This window comes from Rhineura floridana, chromosome 4, assembly GCF_030035675.1.
Source record: "Rhineura floridana isolate rRhiFlo1 chromosome 4, rRhiFlo1.hap2, whole genome shotgun sequence".
NCBI classification, from domain to species: Eukaryota; Metazoa; Chordata; class Lepidosauria; order Squamata; family Rhineuridae; genus Rhineura; species Rhineura floridana.
The window spans coordinates 160,061,072-160,082,214 of NC_084483.1; the positions used below are offsets into that span (position 1 = coordinate 160,061,072).

The 21,143-nt window shown below is 39.1% G+C and overlaps 1 protein-coding gene across 1 annotated transcript in view; it reads left to right on the top strand.

The window, feature by feature from the left end:
• Positions 1-21,143, top strand: part of CLIP4 (CAP-Gly domain containing linker protein family member 4) — a 49,025-nt gene that overhangs the window by 18,740 nt on the left and 9,142 nt on the right. The window contains exons 4-12 of the mRNA XM_061624980.1: positions 364-457; positions 3,652-3,813; positions 8,433-8,551; positions 9,380-9,616; positions 11,852-11,987; positions 12,667-12,804; positions 17,536-17,619; positions 19,427-19,558; positions 20,974-21,108. Of these exons, the coding sequence (XP_061480964.1) occupies positions 364-457; positions 3,652-3,813; positions 8,433-8,551; positions 9,380-9,616; positions 11,852-11,987; positions 12,667-12,804; positions 17,536-17,619; positions 19,427-19,558; positions 20,974-21,108 (1,237 nt within the window). The remainder of the gene's footprint in view (positions 1-363; positions 458-3,651; positions 3,814-8,432; positions 8,552-9,379; positions 9,617-11,851; positions 11,988-12,666; positions 12,805-17,535; positions 17,620-19,426; positions 19,559-20,973; positions 21,109-21,143) is intronic.

The window sequence follows — 21,143 nt, forward strand, 5'->3', positions numbered from 1 at the left end:
CAGTTGAAGGAGATCCCTTGCCTGAAATCCTGGTCAGTTACTACCAGTCAGTATAGTAGACAGTTCTGAATTTGATGGACCAAGGGTGTGACTTTGTATAAGGCAGCTTCCTGTGTACCTACGTTAGTACAGGTAGAGGAATAAAGATAATGAATCGAAATGATTTCTTTTGTTAATGACATTAAGCCATTTGCTCTCTCTCAGTTGCTGCAAAATGTATAACCAAATTGCTCTGATCATGTACTAAAATGAAATTCGTTGCCAGGCATCACTGTGCGACTGATACCTTTTTCATGCTGAAAGTAAGACCTGTTAAATAGCTGCATCAGATTCATTCAGGGTCTTGTTTTATAACTTCTGCAGATCATTAAGAGAGGCTGCAATGTGAATGACAGAGATGGATTGACTGACATGACTCTCTTGCATTATACATGCAAGTCAGGGACTCATGGTATTGGTGAGTGAATAAATTAGGAATCTTTAGTGTCCATTTATGACAGGAGGAGTGGCTTCTTTACCTCTTTCACTGGTTGTGATGCCACTGTGGCTAGATTTTTGGTTAAAGGGGGCTACATCCTTGAGGCTATCCATACCCCTAAGAAGGGAAAAGAGCTGCCATTGGTGCTTTCAATGGCCTATCTGTAGGAATATTATATATTTATATTAAAACTGATAAGCTTCTTCTTGTTCACAAAATAGCTATCAAAGAGTATAATAAAATGAGCAGTCAAATAACACAGTTAAGCAATAACCTTTTAGCAGCAGAGAAAAATATGAATGGCGTCGGCCGGAAGTCTGCAGCTTAAAAAGGAAAACAAAACTATAGAAGGTTTCCCCCCAAAAGATGGCTTTCACCAATTAATGAAAAGTTATTAAGGGAACATGTCTGCCTCTTCTCTTCTATTCCTAAATATCTGGAGATCCTTGAGTATCTGCAAGATCACCCAGTCTTCCTTAAAATTGAAGTCAGGAGACTTGTGCACATTTAACTTCACTATATAGTCATGTCTCTTTGTTTGCACTCAGTAGTGTATTTGTGGCCTACTCCCATCAAGTCTTCTAAAGGGAATTGACACTAAGAGAAAGCAAATTTTCACTTCTACTTTTCTGCCTATTCTAGGGCTCTGTCAGGTTTGTGGCACTCTACACAACACTTTATAATAAGCATCTTTCCCCAGCAACAGTTTAATATCACCTGCATTGTGTTTGTACCCTATTATTTTAATTAAAAGTGAGTTTGATATTTTATCTTAAAGCAATATTAATAAAACCATGTGGCAGGATGTGGTGTAGATAGATGTTTTCTGCAATCATCTGACATTTAAAAATGAATGCTTTTTAATTCTACCACTAGTGCCCAGTCTCCGTGGGTTGTGTGTATGTGTTTATATGCACTTTAGAGCTGTGACTCATGATCCTCTTGAGTCAGAGCATTTGCTTTTAAACTGTCCTATTCCAGTAGGGATATTTGTTCTGGCATAAATGTTCTGGTTTGATGTGCTTTGTCATTGTGCCACTGACAAAATGCCCCACTGTGACATGGGGTGTTTGTGCATTGGCCCAGTGTTACCATGAGCTAGAACAATGATACTCTGTGCATGGACCAGCACTGTTACCAGTAAAGCTGCTGTGTCAGCATCAGTGCAAAGTAGAGAATGGGGTTTGTTTTGAGTCAACTCACGTCACATCATTCCTGTTTTAAAAGGTGCAAAAGGTCTGTCAGCTGCTTCTTACTTCTGCAAACTGAGGCTTAATTAAGCTTTTAATAAAGGCATTTTGGACTTCTTGACATAAGTCCTACTGAGGAGCCATTTCCATGTAGGCACCTCCTGAAGACTTTTTAAAAATTGAATATAAATTACGGGAAAACAAATCTTAGTTTTTGGGAAAAGATTCGTGAGCCATTGATGGTCAGTGGATGATCATCAGTTGGAACAGTGCCGTGTATTCAAATACTTGGGAGTAAACTTTTCGGACACCCTCTCCTGGAAAACCCACTTGCAAGCCATAAAGCAAACAGTGATAAAAACGGTGGGAGCAATTTTAAAGTTTTATCGCTCCACTGGCGGCAACTTGATCCTTCCAGCTCTAAAAATTTTCCAGGCCAAAATAATCCCCCAAGTTTTGTATGGCGCATCGGTATGGGGTTGGGAAGATGAAGCAATTTCATCTTTAGAGACTATCCAAACAAATTTCCTAAGGCGCCTATTGTCCCTGCCTCCAGGAACTTCATCAGCTATGCTTCGAGCGGAGACTGGTCTCCCTCCGCTGGGTGCTCGCATACACTTAGCTCTTTTGAAGTTTATGAGACCATCCATAGTATCGCAAGGCAAGGAACTACTAAACCTCTGCTTCGATCACCCATTTTCACGTAATATTTGGGGTAATAGACTTGAAGACTTATTACATAAATATCATCTAACTATCCAGCAATATAACACCATAGGATCAAATAAGAGACTCCGCGAGGTGGTTTTTCAACATTGTGAATATTTAGATTATCTAACTGTACTTAATTCCCGAGTAGCCACATGGTACTGGAGATTCAAAACCAACCATAACTGCTCCTCATATCTTATTCAGGCTTTCCCTATCAGCCTTAGACACACATTTACTGCAATCCGCTTTTTCACTCTGCCCAATACAGATAGAGAGGGAAGAATAACCAACATTCCAAAGGAACAAAGAAAATGTGTCTGTGGTTCCAACGGGGCGGAGGACCTTCCACACATTTTGATATATTGTTCAATTTATCAGAATCATAGAACGAAGCTCTTGCAGAAATGGCTAGACACTTATGGGATGACCACGGATGTTGATAAAACAGTTTTTAAAATGTCTGATTCAAACCCGGAGGTAACACATAAGGTAGCCCTATTTGTGTTAGCAGCCCAGAAACTAAGAGCTAGATTTATTTTAGAATCCCAACTAAAATAGAAGCCTTAACTGGTTTTAACGGGGAGGCGGCTCTCCTATTAACTTTTTTTACTATTTTATCTATCTGTACTCTGAATGAAGTTCTATAGAAGCCTGATATACGATTGGAAGTTCGGATGAATACATTCGACCTTTTTTTATTTTAAAACCTAGAATCTCTTTTTAAATCTTAAACTAAACTTCGTCGTGTACTGTATACTTTGTATATCTTGTGTTGGCCTATGGCCCTGCAATAAACTGAAAACTGAAATTGTTTTGTTTTTTTTAAATTCCAGCAGGCATTTTTAACTGAATTCTGATTTTTATAATTATAGCTAATTTTTCATTTTCATTTTAATGAGTTTTTTCTACACTGCTTAGAAATGATAGTAATTAAGCAGTATATAAATTGTCAAAGTAAATAAATAAAATAAACAGAAACCAAGGTAAAAGCCACATACAGGCTTTTCCTGCAAATACATGTAGAAAGTATTATAAAGCTTACTTTCATTTCAGTTTCCCAACTGTGTTTACAGGCAATAACTGCCTCACTAGTCCACAAAGCTTTCCTGTAAAGAAACATCTTGCTTGGAACACCTTGGGTTTATAACAGTTGCTGTAAAGTTGCCCGCATTCTTTGAGCATAGTGTTCAATTATTTAACATATTGCAATAGCCTATTAAATAACCACAAAAGAACATATAAAGTACCTTTTAAAAAATATCTGTTTTGCAGGGGATGTTGAGACTGCTGCCAAATTTGCCTCCCACCTTATTGACTTGGGTGCAGATATCAATTTGAGGAGCCGTTGGACAAATATGAATGCTTTGCACTATGCTGCCTACTTTGATGTTCCAGAGCTCATTAGTGTCATTTTGAAAAATGCAAAGCCAAAAGGTAAATATTGCAAATGTAATAGAAATAGATGCCTTTTTTCTTACCTCTGTCAATATCCTCAACACTGCAAAGGGCTGTTTCCTGTGTTACTTTTCCCTGCTTGTGTATGCAACTAACTGGAAAATGGACAAAGATGCACATTGTAAGGCAGAACTAGTTGATGTGAGAACATGGTGTAAGAGTCCACAATAGCAGCCCCAGGTCAAATTTGTCTCTTCCCCATCTGTGCTATGTAGTGAATCTTAGCTGTATCTTGGTGTTGTATGTTTTCCCCATTTCTGCTCTGCATCATTGACTGCTACTGGAGATTGGAGTAAGGGAAGTGGAGAACTTAGTTATTGTAAACCTCCCAGAGAGCTTCGGCTATGGGGTGGTATATAAATACAATAAATAAATAAATAAACTTGGCATGTCACATTTTGTCCTTTGCAGTGTCCAGAGAGTCAGGTGTCCATGTGTCTTAAAATGCATGCCTCTGTACCATTCAGAATTACACATTTTGATCGACATGATTACACTCTTTAAGTACCTGAAGGGCTGTCACATAGAGGAGGGTACAGATTTGTTCACTGCTGCCCCAGAGGGTTAGACTAGGTCTAATGGTTTTAAGTTGCAGGAGCGTAGATTCAGATTGGACATTAGAAGGAACTTCTTGACAGTAAGGGCAGTTCGGCAATGGAACCGACTGCCTAGGGAGGTGGTGGGATCCCCTTCGCTGGATGTCTTCAAGCAGAGGCTGGACAGCTATCTGCGGGAGATGCTCTAGCTGTGGATTTCCTGCTGTGAGCAGGGGGTTGGATTCGATGGCCTACAAGGTCCCTTCCAACTCTATGATTCTATCTTGCAAAGAGAACACATCTTATGATGAGTATGGAAAACAATGTCAGAAGTGAGCACCCATAAGATGGACAAATTTTTCTCTCTCTATTTTTTATATCTCTGTTTCGAATTCTTGCTTCACTTTGTGTTTTTAGTAACTCAGTATTGATTACTTTACATTCTAGGTCAATTGCAAGTTTTCAATTTAGAAATCCTCCTTACACAGCTATATTTTTACACAGCTGTTGATATTATGCTGTATTAACATGAGTTATACATATCTGTTCAAACAATAGCTAAATATATAAATGTGATCCTCATTAATGCTAATACTATGTAGCTGTTACTTTGAATAGAGTAATACACCAAATCAGTCCATTGGATAATATTGTTAATAATCTTTTATTTGGCCAAATTATCAATATGAGAGACCTGAAGACTTTATAAATTGCTAATGGGATGGGTGGGAAAATAGAGAGGAGAAAGGAAGCACATGCTTTGAGTTGATTCGCTTCCTAGAATGCTGGTTATGTAATGCAAGAGTGAACAAACAAAGACAAACTTGTTTCTGTTGCCGGTTTCCTGACTTCTTGAACCCTTTTATCGAAAAAAACCTGCAGTTGGAAAACCTAGCAAATCCATTCTGAAGACTAGTGTTTTTGTGCCTCATTCTTCTTACCCTTTAGAACAAGTTTTGCTTGTTTGGCAATGGAATCTTCAGAGAGAAACTGAGGCTATTATTATATATTGTAACTACACAAAGCTGTTGCTGATAATTGTGTCCCTGTGTCAAGTTCTCTTCCTTTCCTTGGTAATGGGTAGCAATGCATTTCTGTGATTTTTTTCATTGTGCGCATTTCCCTGTTAACATTCCATCTTGTTGCCTGCTATTGGCAAGAAAATGCAGAGCATTTTCACATTACAGAGGAGAGAAGGAAAGACTGACACTTATTTTTAGTGGCATCCCTATGTTGCCCACAATGTTTAGCTCTTGCTTGAATATAAATAAATACATTTCTTCACTGGAAACGGTGTTGTCATACACAATTCTATTTCTCTGTAACATCTGAGCCAGGAGAGGCTGTGCGAGTTCTGGATCAGAGCCTAGATGCAGTTGTGGGCTGAATGAAGGCCAGTAAGCTGAATCCAGACAAGATGGAGCTTTTTGGGTTAGTGGTACCCTTGTCTAGAAATTGGGGAGATGGCCTGTTCTTGATAGGGTTGTACTCCCTTTTAGGGAGCAGGTGTGTAGTCTGGGGGTACTCCTTCAACAATCTGTATCAGTGAAGGCCCAGGCAGCATCTGGTGCCAAATGTGCCTTTCACCATCTTTGACTGGCTCATCAGCTATGACTGTTCCTCGTCCTAGCCTGGTCACTTTAGTTCATGTGTTGGTAATTTCCTGGTTGGATTATTGCAATTCACTCTACATGTTTTTAAAGTTGTTCTTTTAAATATGTTTTTAAGATGTCCTGTTTTAATACGTTTTAAAGTTTTGTTTTTTAGATGTTTTAAAGTGCTTTTAGTGTTTTTGTTTGCCATCCTTCGCTCTTCCTGGGAGGAAGGGTAGGATATAACCCATAAATAAACCATAACCTATAAAACAAACAAATAAATACATGGGGCTACCTTTGGCAGTCCAGAAGCTGTAGCTAGTGCAGAATGCTGCGGTGAATGCTTGTAGAGACAACTCTCCCATCAATATAATACCAGTGTTGAAAGGTCTCCACTCGCTGCCAGTGTATTAACTGAGCCAGGTTTAAAGTGCGTTACATAAGCCCTAGACTGCTTGGGGCCCCGGTACCTGAAAGACCACCTGCCCCCTTACACATTCCTGGACTGGAAGATCATTGGGGTATGCCTGTAGAATGCCTTCCTCGCAGTGCCACAATCCTGAGATATAAGAACCTAAGAAGCGCCTGCTGGATCAGGCCAGTGGCCCATCTAGTCCAGCATCCTGTTCTCACAGTGGCCAACCAGGTGCCCGGGGGAAGCCCGCAAGCATATGGTATGTGGCAACTTGTAAGAAGGCATTCTCAATTGTGGTACCCCATTTCTGGAATGCCTTTCTCTCTCAGATGCAGGTAGCAACAACACTGATGGGAACTTTGACACCAGCCAAAAACAGGGCTACTCCCCCTTGCAGTTGACTAAAGTAGTATTCCTCGCCTGACTGATATAGTTTGTAGTTAGTCTATTGTCTGTTTTACTTTAAGTTATATTTAAATGAAATATTTTATGTTGTATTTTAATGTTCCTCACTCTGGGAAGAGCAGGTTATAAATAAAATAAATCTGATTTGGGAGGCAGAAGCTAGAATAAAGGCTACACCCTCCTATTTTTGTGTCAGCATATGCAAAAAGTTACATGTATCATAAGTGCCTTGAACATATGCTCTAAACATAACTCTTAAAGTTCATATCAGTTCTTGTTCACCTCAGAGGTCTTGTTATGACAAGGTTTCAGAGCCCCTATCTTCTTCTACTTAGCACTGAAAATGGTGATTAGACATAGGCCTGTTTTTAGGTCCTCCAAACCTGGCTCCTGTATAGTTGAGCAGGCAGCCAACCAAATCAATATAAGTGCTTGCATAGGGAGGAGGTCTCTAGCTGAATCAGGCTCTCTCTTACCCCTCCCAATTTATCTTCACCACAAGATTGTGGTTATGTTTGGTTGAGATATAATGGCCGACCTAAGTGAGCTTCATGGCCCAGTGTAGATGTCCTTGTCCTAGTCAAACACTCACAATGCTGAAGAGCCAGCCAGTATGTTCACCATTTCTTCCTTTAATCTACATTTATTTAAAATAATGATCACATTGGTCCATGCTAAAGGGGAGAAAGGACAGCCTTCACCATAGCCTTTTCTCCTAGTCCAACAAAACCTATTTGGAACACTTACACCCTCTTCCTAATTGAAGTATTGGCTGTATACTTCTGAATTTGGCTTAACAGTGTGAGTTAAGAAAGGGGTACACATTTTTAAATACTGTTTTGATTTTCAAAGTTGTTAATTTAAATATTTTCAAGTTCATCTTTTTAATGAAATCTTGTTGATTGGGTTGGTACAAGTGACAATATTCAATAGGCATAAACCACTGGGATAGTACTGTAGATCTCAAGACTTAGTTTGAAGGCACATGATATAGCTGGTAAGAGCCAAGCTAGAAGTAGCACTAATTGTGTGAAAGCAGTTAAGCTTGCATATTTTAAAAAAATGTAAATAGTAGATGCGGGGGAGCCTGAGCAGCATTGAGACCACGGGGTGGGGAGGGAGAGTTTAACTGTTTGCCTTGCTATGATCCCAACAAAAGTCCCTTTCTCCAAAGCTACAATTGGACTTTCTTCTTGATGCAAATAGCTGCTGGGAGGAGGGGAATTTTCCTTTAACCCTTCCACTCATCATGGTTTTAATTTACCACCACCATCACCACGATGCTGCTTGGGGTCCTCCATGGCTGCTATTTTATATTTTAAAACACAGGTCTATTGCATTCATGCAACTTAATGCTGTATGAAGTTTAGCTGTAAGCAGCTGTGGGTCTGACCGTTGCCTGGATGGGAAACTGCATGAATCCCATGTGCACTCCTTGGCTTCTAATAGAGAAGAAACCCAGGATATAAATGTGCATATTACTACTATTACTGTGGCATTAGCTATATCATAAGACTAATATTAAGGCTCATAATTGTAATTGCTATTAGAATATGGATTATGAATAAAACCAAAATGGCAATCTAAGATGTTCAAAAAGTGATAAATGTTCTTCCATTCTCATATATATCTGGTGTTTAATTGTAGATGTGGATGCCACATGCAGTGACTTTGAGTTTGGAACAGCTTTGCATATTGCTGCCTTCAACTTATGTACAGGAGCTGTTAAGCGTTTATTGGAACATGGAGCCAACCCTGCCTTTAGGGTGAGGTTTTGATGTGCAACCTTTTTGGATTTATCTGACTATATTTGACTCTCTCGCACACAAAGATTGACAAAATGTGTTCTTCTAAGTTGGATATTTGAAAAGAGAGATGTGTTTTAGGGGGAAACCCCGCCTCCCCACTTGCTCAGTCTGTTAGACTTGTACATATATTAGCTGATCTTTAGGAACAGCTGGAAAACGATTCAGATTCCTAGATACCAGCACTGAATGTTTCTGAGTTGCATAACCAGTTGCCTCTTATTTTTTAATTACCTGTATTTTAGGCATTTAGCTAGAAAACCATTTAAATCTTGACCATGGGTTATTTTATAACCTAATACCAATGTCAGAGCTCTGTTTTTGAATATATTCTGCATCTCATGATCATCATCAAGCTTATTTATATGATGTGCTTCAAAGTGGCACTCAAAGTGGCTCATAAGAACAGTAAATAAATCAATATTTAGGTACAACTAAAGCAATAATAAATATATCAAACACATGACATAAACTACAGGATGATATCCAACATTACATTTTGTGAGTGGATGTAATGGGACTTCCTCTTGCCTCCTCTGGTAGTCCGCCCCCCCATGCTCCACAGATATGTTCCAAGAGGGTTCTCCAATCTTCTATAGCAGATTGGGAAGCTGCAGGGGACGGGGAAGTTCTGTTGTGTGAGTGGAGGTCTGTTCTGCTCGTGGACACAACTGGATGGTACCCATAGTATTTTATACCTATACTACCAAACTTAACAAAAATGTTCATATTACCATTCCCCTAAACATCTGAATTCATTCCCTTCCTATTTCTTGTTTCATTCTGCAGAATGACGAGGGGCAGATTCCCGCAGATGTGGTTCCTGACCCAGTAGACATGCCACTAGAGATGGCGGATGCAGCAGCCAGTGCTAAAGAAATCAAGCAGATGCTCTTAGATGCAGTACCTCTGTCTTGTGACATTTCCAAGGCCCTGCTTACAAATTATGATAATGTCACTGGCAAAGCCATGCTTGGATCCCTTGGCCTAAAGCTGGGAGATCGAGTTGTTATTGCAGGACAGAAGGTATGTTGAAAAAACTAACTACAGAAGGGAAGCAGACTGGATTGGAAAGGCCATTACTAGGGAGTTGGGCTGTCCTAGTCTCAATAGTTGTTGGCTTCATTCGGTTACAGAACATGGATCCAATATGCATTGCTGCTGCTTCCCGATTGAAGCCTAGTAGTATAAGGAGGGGCCTAGTTAGCAGTACTGACATGGTATGGAAGCCTCCTAAACTTTCCGCTGTGCAGAAATGTATAATAGCAAAGGGTGCCACAGGTTTTAACTAAAGGGGCATATTCAGTTTGTAGGTATGTTGTCCTGATTATATCTTGGTCCACAGTTATTGCTCCTCACAGTTGATAATGTTATAACTCAGTCATATTTTTTACCTTTGTTATTCCCCTGCTGATGCTAGTAAGATTCACAGTAATTCTGTGCAAGTGGGATTTTAGGTGATGATGAATCCTACTTCTGCTCTGAAATGTAATAATAAAGTATAAAACCATTTCCTCAGCTATCTAAGCAAACAGGAAATAAGAACCTTACATAAAGCTTTGTTTTTACTGTGTCCTCTCCACACATGCTGTAGGAGGAAAAAACCAACACTGGTTAGTAAAGTAAGCATTTGATTCTGCAAACATTTCTCAGCCATTTGCTGTAATGAGGCAGTAGAGATTAGTTTCTAAAGGGCATTCATAACTCTGCATCCCTTGGATAGATCAGTGGATCACACTCACATATAAAAGTCATAAGCTTTGCCCACACAAGGGATGTGCAGCTGTTCTGTGTCCTGAAACCAATCCACAGAACATGATGTCATATTGACTTACTGGGGCTTCCAAAAAGTTCTCTTCCCATCCTTTTGCTCATGTAAAAACTACTGAACTCTTTGCATTTCAAAAACAATTTTGCAAACAGAATGGATAGAACATACCTCTGCACTTGCAAGCAGAAAGTTCCTGAAATTCACAGTTGTCAACAATACTGGAATCTATTAATTTGCAAGTTACACATGTGATTAGGTGATTATCTTCTAATATAAAAACAGAGTAGGTTTTCCTGTCTGATTTAAACATACTTGAATTGTATGGTTTTGCCACATTTCTGATCTGTTGGAAGAGTTTTGTGTCACATAATTACTCAGTTGCTATTTCCACAAACTAGTAAAAGGCAAATTCACTCTTAATCTCTTAATAAGTTTAACTACTTTCAAAGTGTAATGCAGTTAGTTTTTTCTTGGAGGAAACATTGAATCTTCAACTTTTTGTTAGAAAAGTGTTAACATCAAAGGTCCTCCTCTGGGTGCCTACTCGGAGGGAAGCTGGGAGGCTGGCAACAAGGGAGAGGGCCTTCTCAGTGGTGGCCCCAAATTATGGCATGATCTCCCTGACGAGGTGCGCCTGTTATCTTTTCGGCGCCAGGTCAAGACTTTCCTCTTCTCCCAGGCATTTTAGCATGTGTTTTAAATTGTGTTTTAAATTGTTTTTAAATTTGTATATTTGTTTTTAATGTTTTTAGTTATTGTAAACCGCCCAGAGAGCTGCGGCTATGGGGCGCTATATAAATACAATAAATGAATAAAATAAATGAATAAACAAACATTTCTGATAATTTGTAAATGCATCATGTGGTGGTTTTATAGTTCATGCAGTTTTGTTTTAATAGCTAATGTTCTGAAATTGCTGGTTCATGTATGTTATTCCTGCTAAAATAAGTTTTGTGTGTGTGAGCAAAGGCTGCATTTGAGAAGCTGAGTATCTGTACATATTAGAATTTCTATTTTGAAACATTGTAAGAATCTATCAATACATAGAATCATAGAGTTCCATGGTCCTTTGAAGGTCATTTAGTCCACCCCCTGTTCAGTACAAGAGATTAAGAGCTAGAATTTTCCCAACAAATTGCTGCCTAGCCTCTGCTTGAAGTTCTGCAGCGAGTGACAGTCCTCTACCCTCTCAATAACTGTTTCCACTGTTGAATTATTCTTACTGCTAAGAAGCTTCTCCTAATGTTCAACTGAATATTTATCCTCTTGTAACTTAAGCCTAGTCTTTGACCTCTTTGAGTACCTAAAGAGTTGTCTCATAGAAGAGTGCTTGTTTTAGGCTGGTGCAGATCCACAAATATAAAAAAAATCTACACTTGAACTCTCCTCCTCCCCCTGGATACATGTGTTAGGTCTACACATTCCTTGTCCTTTTTTCCCGCTTTAAAATAACCCTGTTGTAAAGATGGAATGCATACTTTTCCCTTTAGAATGGCACACTAAGATTTTGTGGCACAACTGAATTTGCCAGTGGACAGTGGGCCGGCATAGAGTTGGATGAACCTGAAGGAAAAAACAATGGACGTGTTGGAAAAGTACAGTACTTCAAGTGTGCTCCAAAACACGGTATTTTCAATTTGAGATATATTACATTGCCTGGCAAATTCTTTAATAATATCCTTTTTGACTTGTTTAACATGATATATACATGGACCCAATTTATTTTTCACTTGCTTGAGGTTTCTCTGATTGGAAATTGGGCTTTCTGTCGTAAAAGCACATTCATGGTTCCTGTAAACAATATTCATCAGTAGTCTCCTTCTAATTTCTGAAGCAGTTTATCAGTAGTGTCATTTTCTTTACTTGCCAAATAGATAGCACTGTACTTTAGATTGACATTTGTTGGTATTACTAGTGATGTAAGCAGTGTGCTCTGTAATATCCCTGAAGTCATGTATATATCTTAAGGACGATGACTGAAGGCTATATTTAGGAAAGACAGAAGTGATGGCAAAATGGCTGGGACACAAGTAGGACTGATGAGGCCAATTCTCATCTCAATCACAGGCTTGTTGATGTGAAAGCTTAAGTGTTCGTTTTTAGTGTTCTTCATCTTCTATCCATAAGAGGAAAGCAGAATACTTGAAGCAGCCGTATAAGGATAAAAACCATTATCCTGAGAACGAAAGTGTCAGGTACTCAGCAGTCATTTTAAATACTTGAACAGTCATCAATACTTGAATAAGGTTATCGAGGAATAGCTGAGCTCTGCAATTAATAGCCTTGTGTGTGTCTTCTCTTCCAGGTATCTTTGCACCTCTGTCTAAAATAAGTAAAGCTTCAGAACACAAGAAGAATACAAGAGTTTCTTCCTCACGACCTCTGTCTACAGTCAAGTCCAAGAAAATTGATGTTACACACATAACTTCCAAAGTGAATTCTGGTAAGCGTTGTGGCCCCCTTTTTTTTTTTAATTGTTTTTATTGATTTCATAGTAATTTAACATGAATAATATAGTGATACAAAAAGACATCAATTTAACTTTAATACCCTCCCCCTCCCCCCACTTTAGAGCCAATTCCTGTTTTGATTCGGTTTATGTGCTATGTTATGGAAAGTATATTGGTAAGTATTGGTATACAGGTGATTATTGTAGTGAATGAAAATTAAATACAATATTAACATGAGATGGTTTAAAATTGTAGGAGTATTATTATTCGTTTAGGAAAACCAGATAGTTTTTGCAGATGAAGAAAGCTGGGTATGTAGGTCTCGTTGTGAGGTGTATTCCATGTAGTTCCACCATACTGACGTGAACAATTCCGGTTTTGCAGCACCTCTTAGAAATCGAAGATGCAGCGTGATTTTGTCCAATATAGCTATCGTCCATATTTTGTTGAACCAAATCTGCAAGTTAAGTCCATCTTGATTTTTCCAGTATTGTAATATTGTTAGTCTCGCTGCTATGAGTAGTTTACATAGCAGATGTTTTGATTTTAATGTTTTGTTTTCATCTTTGAATAAAGATAATAAAAATAGTTCCGGTGTTAAGTGTATTTTTTCTTTCGTAATGTTGTTAAGTTCGGTACGTACTGAAGTCCAAAATTTTTTGATCTGTGGGCAACTCCACCATAGGTGGAAGTATGTTCCTTTCTGATTGCATCCTCTCCAACCTAAGGGAGATGTTGATGAAGATATATGAGAGAGTTGTCCTGGTGTATAATACCATCTGTGAATTGTTTTCAGCATAGTTTCTTTATGTGTTGCAGAAATTGTTTTGCTGTGTTTAGAATGAAAGGTTGAAGACCATTCAGATGTTTCTAGCTGATATCCCAGATCTTTTTCCCATTGGTTTTTCAGACCTGTCAGTTTTCCCATATCAATTTCTAGTAATATTTTATATAGGTTAGAGACTATTCCTTTACCAGAGCGACCACTATCTAGTAATATTTTTTCAAATTGTGTGATATTTTTAGTAGCGTTTGTTTTGATTTGAGGGTCCTTTAGGGTAGTTTGTAATTGGTATGTATGTAACCAATCTAAGTTCCAAGATGGAATATCAATTTTTAGTTGTTGAATAGTGATTGGGTTACCTTGTGGAAAAAAATCTCTCAATCTAAAATAATTTTTCTCCTCTCCTATTTCTATATATTTTTTCAAGAAGTCATCTCCTGCTTTCGGGTAAGCAGGTAAGGGAGTTAAAGGGGAGTATATTGAAGATAATTTTAATTGCCATTGTTTCCAGATGGAGAATGTGGATTTTGTATATGGATTATTAATAGTTTTAATCCATGTGTGGGTGATTGGTAAGAAGGGTAGATTCCAAATCTTGCGTTGTGGCCCTTTTTTAATGGAAGCCAAAGGGCATGAAAATGACCAATTTTTCTGTCCAAAGTCACAATCCATAGTTTGTAGGCAGTCATGTTGTGTTAGAGGCTAAGCAATAAAATGTGTAAATATGGTAGGTTGGGTCAGATTGATCAGATAAAACTTGCTGTCCCAACATGTCTGTCACACCCATACCATACATTTAAAGCACATTTATACCACTTTAACAGTCATGACTTCCCTCCAAAGAATCCTAGGAATTCTAGTTTACCCCGCACAGAGGTTTCCATGATTCCTTGGGGGAAGCCATGATTGTTAAAGTGGCATAAATGCGCTTTAAATGTATATGGTGGATGTGACCATAATCTCCACATATCGTTGTTTTTAATGTAGATATTGTTGCACTTGTTTTGCCTTGAAATCTAGTTGAATGTGTGAGCCCCCTGATGTGTGTGAATTCCCACATGAGGGGAAGAGATAGCCCCAGCCTCTCACCTGCTGGAGCAAGCAAGCCTTGCTGTTTACCGCATGTTGGTGTTGGTTGCTTGTCCTCAGTAGATTGGAAAAGGCAGGAGTTGTAACTTGACAACCCTAAGGCCGAATTTCAGCTGTCCTTCTCCCCTGAAGCTCCAACATCTGTTCTTGTGGTGGTTGGCTCTTGGTAGCAAGTTGTGAACTCCTTTATGGAGCATGTTCTCATAGAACATAGGAAGTTGAATTCCGAGACAAATCATTGGTCCATCTAGCTCAGTATTGTCTGCACTGACTGGCAGTGACTCTTCAGTGTTTCAGGTAGGAGCCTTTCCCAGCCCTGCTGGGAGTCACCATGGATTCAACCTGGGATGCTTTGTGTGCACTGCATGTGCTCCACTCACTGAACTAGGCCCCTTGCTTTTCCGTAGAGTTCTGTATTCCCTTGAGTTCCCCTTCAGAAATTTAATTTTATATCCTATTCATTTCAATACAGGGCAGTACATTTTAACAGAAGGTAGTTTGAAGTTCATCATGTGGGTTTTTTTAAATGTCCGTTTTTAATTTCTCAGCCACCTGTCCTTAGAAATTTCAACTTTCCATTAAACCTCCCCCCTCAAAGTCTTTAGTTCTGCTGTTTTGATAGCTACCGCAGATCTGAAAATAAGCCTGGTCAGTCTTTGTTTTGCTTAATGTGGAAACTCCCACCTTCTTTGACTTGGTGGGGACCATGGTAAAAGAGATTGTTTTACCTAATAGATGTAGAAACTAAGAATCTTGAATTGCTTTTAAAAACACTGTGCATGTTATTTACCCTTTTAAAAGGAATTACTTGCTTTGGAGTGGGGGGTTAAATCTGAAAATTCAAATTTTTGTAGTAATCAAATTTCCTCCCATAAAATAAAATGTAAGTTGATCTGTTAACACATTTACTGTTGCTGGTATTTTTGAGGCTGATAAACATATATTGCATTCATAATTAGCATGAAAACAGCCCAACAGCTAGCTTAAGCCAATAGATGCGGTTTAATGCTGCGGCCAGAGTTCTTACTGGGACAAAAAAAATTGATCATATAACACCTGTCCTGACCCAGCTGCACTGGCTACCAATATGTTTCCGGGCCAGATTCAAAGTGTTGGTTCTTACCTATAAAGCCCTTAATGGCATCGGACCGCAATACCTGGCGGAACGCCTCTCCCGCTATGTACCTACCCGGTCGCTGCGCTCGACGTCGAAGGCCCTTCTCCGTGTCCCAACGCATAGGGAGGCACGGAGAACGATAACTAGAGCTAGGGCCTTCTCAGTGGTGGACCCCGAACTATGGAATGCCCTCCCTGACGAGATACGCCTGGCGCCTTCTTCGTTATCTTTTTGGCGCCAGGTAAAGACCTACCTCTTCGCCAAGGCATTTTAAAAATTTAAAAATTTGAATTGAAAATTGAAAATTTTTAATTATGTTTTATTGTGTATTGTATTTACATCCACTTGTATTTTAACCTGTTTTATTATGCTGTACACCGCCCTGGGAGCTTATTGCTATAGGGCGGTCTAAAAATGTAATAAAATAAATAAATAATAAATAAATAAATAACTGATAAAGAATAAGGTTCTGTCCTTTATGTTTGCTGCAAGAAAGGTCAGCTGCAGACTCTTCTTTTCTGCTGTTTGTGGCACGTTGTGTATCATGAATATGGAATGGAAGACCTTTGGAACATTACTGAGCCTCATTAATATTTTCCAAGCATAGATTATGAGGGTTGGTGTTGTTCTGGCATAGGCTATTCTCTTAGGGAAATAGTTGATTTTGTTGTTGAAATGCTTTTATATGTAAATTCAACTTAGTTGTGAGTGCTTCAAAAGTTTTTGGTGCTAGTGCATATGAATTTTGGGGCACAATTTGATGTGATGTGGGAGATAGGTGATGAGAATCCCTGATGGTTTAATTAATAGCAGCTGCACTGCTTTGGGATATCTTTAAATCCTTGATGGCTCTTATTTTTGTTGCTTGACATTTTAAAGAAATTATATAACCCCTCCCAGAGGACTTTTTTGGGGGGTGATATAGAAAATAAATAAATCAAATAACAATTAAGTACTTTTTTATCATCCCACGTTGAAAGGGAATAAGAAACAAGAAAGCCACTTTAGCCCTGAATCATCCAGTTTGTTCAGATCAGTATTGCTTAAATCAGGGGTGCCAAGCCCACTCTCCAGATCCGGTCCATAAAGCTGTTTCTAGTGGCCTGTTGGCCATCTGCCTTCTTACCTTGGAAAAGTGCCTCTTTTCTTTCTGGCCCATGAAGCTGCTTCTAGTGGCCCATCCACCATCTGTCCAAATTTGGGGGAGAAAAGTCCTCTTCTTACCTTGGAAAAGGACCTCTGGTGTGGTGCCATTACAGGAAGGTCTTAGAGACTCAGGAAATAGGAAGGTGCCCTGTAACCTTCTAGCATGATGCTAGTATATGAAGGTACGAAGAGAACTTTCTTACCTTTGTCCTTTGTCCCCATGGTTTGGATTTTGAATCCATGTCTCCTAGGTTTCCATCAGAGGTTTTCTCAAAGTCTGATGCTTGAGAGCTTTTAACTGGGGGTGAAACTGGGAATCTTCTTATTCATTCGGGACATGAGCTATATTATTGGGCTTTTGCCTTTCAATACTTTATCCTGCTATGGAGGACATATGTTTTAAATAGCCATCTCTCTCCATATTTTACTCATATGTGTAAAAGGGAGAGGGAAATCTCTTCATATGATCTACAGATCTTACCGAAGTACTTGGATTTTTAGATGATATCTTACTGCATGTTTGTTCTGTGGGGGCAGGGGAACTATTGTTAGACTATAATGGTTTTGTTGATTTGGTTTGGCTCACAGGCTTATCTACATTGAAAAAAGACAGTGCTTCTGATTCCACATTTTTGGGCAGTGAAGAAGAAATGAAAACACCAGGTAAAGAAGGTATGTGTTCTTCAGATATTTTGGCTGCTGTAATTGGCATGAGTAAGAAAAATTCCAAAATAACACTCTCTCCCAAACAGAGTTGCAGAACTATGCCACTAAAAATAGTTTGTGCCTGTATTCTGGCTCTATAAAGCACAGTGATCACTTCACAATAGGCCTATGCAGTTGTTTAAATTTTATTGAGTAGTTAGTCATTTTAATGATCGTTCTGTATTATGTTTAAAGGTTTCTTATGCTGCTGTACATGGTATATAAGAGGGTGGTATATAAATACTTTTCTAAATAAAATAAATAATGGAATGAGCTGTCTGAGATCTGTGTATGGAAAGTATAGTGCTATAAACATTTTTACACGTGGGTATTGGGGGGGAAATGCTCAGCCCTCTTGATGTTTAGTCCCTTTCCACTGCCCACCTTTTCAGGGCACATCTTTTGAACTGTAACTTTTGTCACTTACATTCCATATCATAGGAATCTCCTTTTTCTCCAGGTGGAAATATTTATAATAAAAAATGTATAGTCCTTCTTTGCAACTTGCACTGCTTGTGGCAATCTCAGTATGTCTCGCAAAATTCAAGGGCTGTTTCATATGATACTCATGGAAAGTGTGAGATTTCCAGTAAGGAGACATTGCAAGGAACTGTTTGCTGTTGAGGGGATGTTGATCACAGATACATACAAAAGCTTAATACATGAAGCTGCCCCAAACCCTCACAATTTCTAACAAAGATAAATTAAGCTGCAGTCCAACCTCCCTCCCCTCCATTTGTGGGGGCTTACAGAGCAGTGACTGCACTGCTGCATCTGCTGCACATGGTGGCTGGGGCAGAAGGGGTGTGTGTGGGTAAGATTGCTACGCCATCCTGGAGCTAGTGCAGTTATTGGATCCAGATGCCTTTGCGCTTGTAGCAGTGAGACTGGCTTGGGAACCAGTGTATCCCAGACCAGTTCAGCCCCTCCCCTCCTCTGGGACACTCCATTTCAGCGCCTTCTGTTGCTACTGCCCACTGATATCCCATCAACAGCATTCTAGTCGGCATGTTTGGTGGGCGGAGGGGGAGTGCTGCACTGATAGAGTGATGGTTGTTTAAACTGGTGAGAGGCTGGCTTAGCTAGGATTGCTGGCAAAGGGACACCTTAGCCCAATCCAAGCCCCCTCCCCCCAGCCTGACAAAAGGGGAGTTTGGATTGTTGTGTTCCTGTTCTCTCCAGCTTCATGGTTGAGTAAGGTGGGATATGCTAAGGATCAACATCTTGCCACACAGTCTTCTGGTTAGAATAGGCCAGAAGATGCTATATAAAGAGAAGAGAAAGTTTAGAGGTAAATCTTCTTAGGTACCTTGAACATTGAGATTTCACAGATTGAAATGAATATGATTTACCTCCTAATCTTATTTTATAGACTGGATTTTAATATTAATATGGTGCATAACAGCATGCAGTAGGCACTAATCCACACACTTCATAATTCACCCAAAAAATGTCACTGCCCCAGTTTCTCATCAAAGATTTAATAAATTGGCTATCAAAAGCAAAAGGCTGATGTCTTTTATTACTTGAGGCTGCATTATTTTTACAGTTACATTCTCTGCTACAAGTGTTGTGCACTACTAAAGTAGTCCTGAAAGACTGTAAGTGGTGTCCACTATGATCAGTTAGCTTTGTGCAGATGACTTCTTCCCTTCCTTTTACTGGGGTGGGGTGGGGATGAAAACCTTTTTTGACATCTTCTGCCTTGTTTGCATCTTTTTTTTCTAGTGTGTCTTTATATCTAAATAATTATTTTGGGTTTTTTTCTTTTAAGCAACTTCCCTTGGTTCCAACAGTTCTTCATCTTCCACTACATCTTTGGACAGCAAGCGGAATTGTTCAAAGAAGTGGAATACCACAAGCAAAAAGAAGGAAAACTTGAAAACTCATTCTGCTGCAAATCAAGGTATTGTGGGTATGCTTTCTGTTCAAGTACTAAAGTAAAAATAGTGATGGTACCAAGAGGCCCATATCCCTTAAGTGTAAATCTAGTTTTCTGTTACTGCAGCTGTTAATCTAAACCTAGTTGTCTACAGATTTCTAGATGCGTTTTTTTGTAGGGGTGTGGGTGGGATTGCGGGGTTATATAAGGCTGAAATGTACAAGGCTGAAATAACCATGATGAGAAGTACGGTACAGTGGAGGGCATGAATTTAGTCCTGGTATAGCCTAATCAACCTAATGTGGAAACTTGTTCTCCCATTCATTCATCACTTGATGGGAAAAGAGGACATGTTCCTACATATATGTCTTGGACATAGCTCTAGATTATTCATATGCTTGTCACTCTTAAGATTACTCTGCTGTGGCTTTTTATAATTGTAAATGGAGTAGTTTGCCGCATTTCACACAGTCCCTAAGGTGGATAGGTGTGCCTAACAATGAGAAGAGGAGCTGTTGTGGAAGTGTATTTAGTCTTCTCTCCAGCATTAAGTGTGGGGATACTAGCTCTGCAACTTGTCAGAAGAAATCAGCTGTACACAGCACTGATTGGCTGGCATCCATTATATCAATAAGAACTGCCTCCTCCAACTGTCCCTGGAATAGTTTTTCAACTTTTAGAAACACTAGCTTGAGCTGAATGACTTTTCAGTAGATATACATGTGATATTTTAACAGTTTTGTAGAAAGGTAGACAGTCCGGCTCAGCCATGGAATATGGTATATGTGTGAAAAAATTCACACTTGAGAGTAAGCCCCATTTAATTCAATGGGATTTATTTCAGAGTAAACAAGCATATGTTTGGGCTGCCCATCAGTTAAGAATTCAAAGCAACCTCCTCTGTCATTTGCAGTGGGAATCTGGACTCACTCTGTAGGAGAAAAAAAATGCACTAACTTCTGACTTGAAGTAATGTTTGTATTTGGCTGTGAGTACTCCATGTGGCTTTCTAAATTCATATTCAACCCTCTTCTTATTAACATTAAAATTAAGAAACTGCATTTTCCCAAGCTGCAGGAGGCTTTTTTGTGGCTTCATTAATTAAACCCAAGGGTGAAGCAAGGGAATAAATTTCCCATTGCAAATGGGAACAGAGGTCAGATTACTGTGGACTGCTACAATTTTGGTCCTACTTCTTAGTTTCTAAAACTTCTTGGATACAAGACCTCTTCTCATGTGAGTCTTTTCATATAATTTGTGAATATTAACTTTGCCAAACTTCAGAAGACCACATAGGTATATCTGATTAGTTATCTGGCCTTTAGTTCTTTTTAAGGCACTATTTACTATGATGGCTTTATATATGTGTAATTATTAATAATCCTTTTTTCTTATGTTCTTTAAATATCTCCTTTATTTTTGTAAATCTAATTGAACAGGAGGAAATAACACTTTTCCATCTGCTGGAAGGAATCCTTTTGATGAAGGGGAAATTCAGATTGGAGACAGAGTAGTGGTGGTAGGACAGAGAACTGGAATAGTTAGATTCTATGGGACAACAAAGTTTGCACCAGGTAAGTTTTCTGCTGGTCTTTTAAGGCAGAACTGT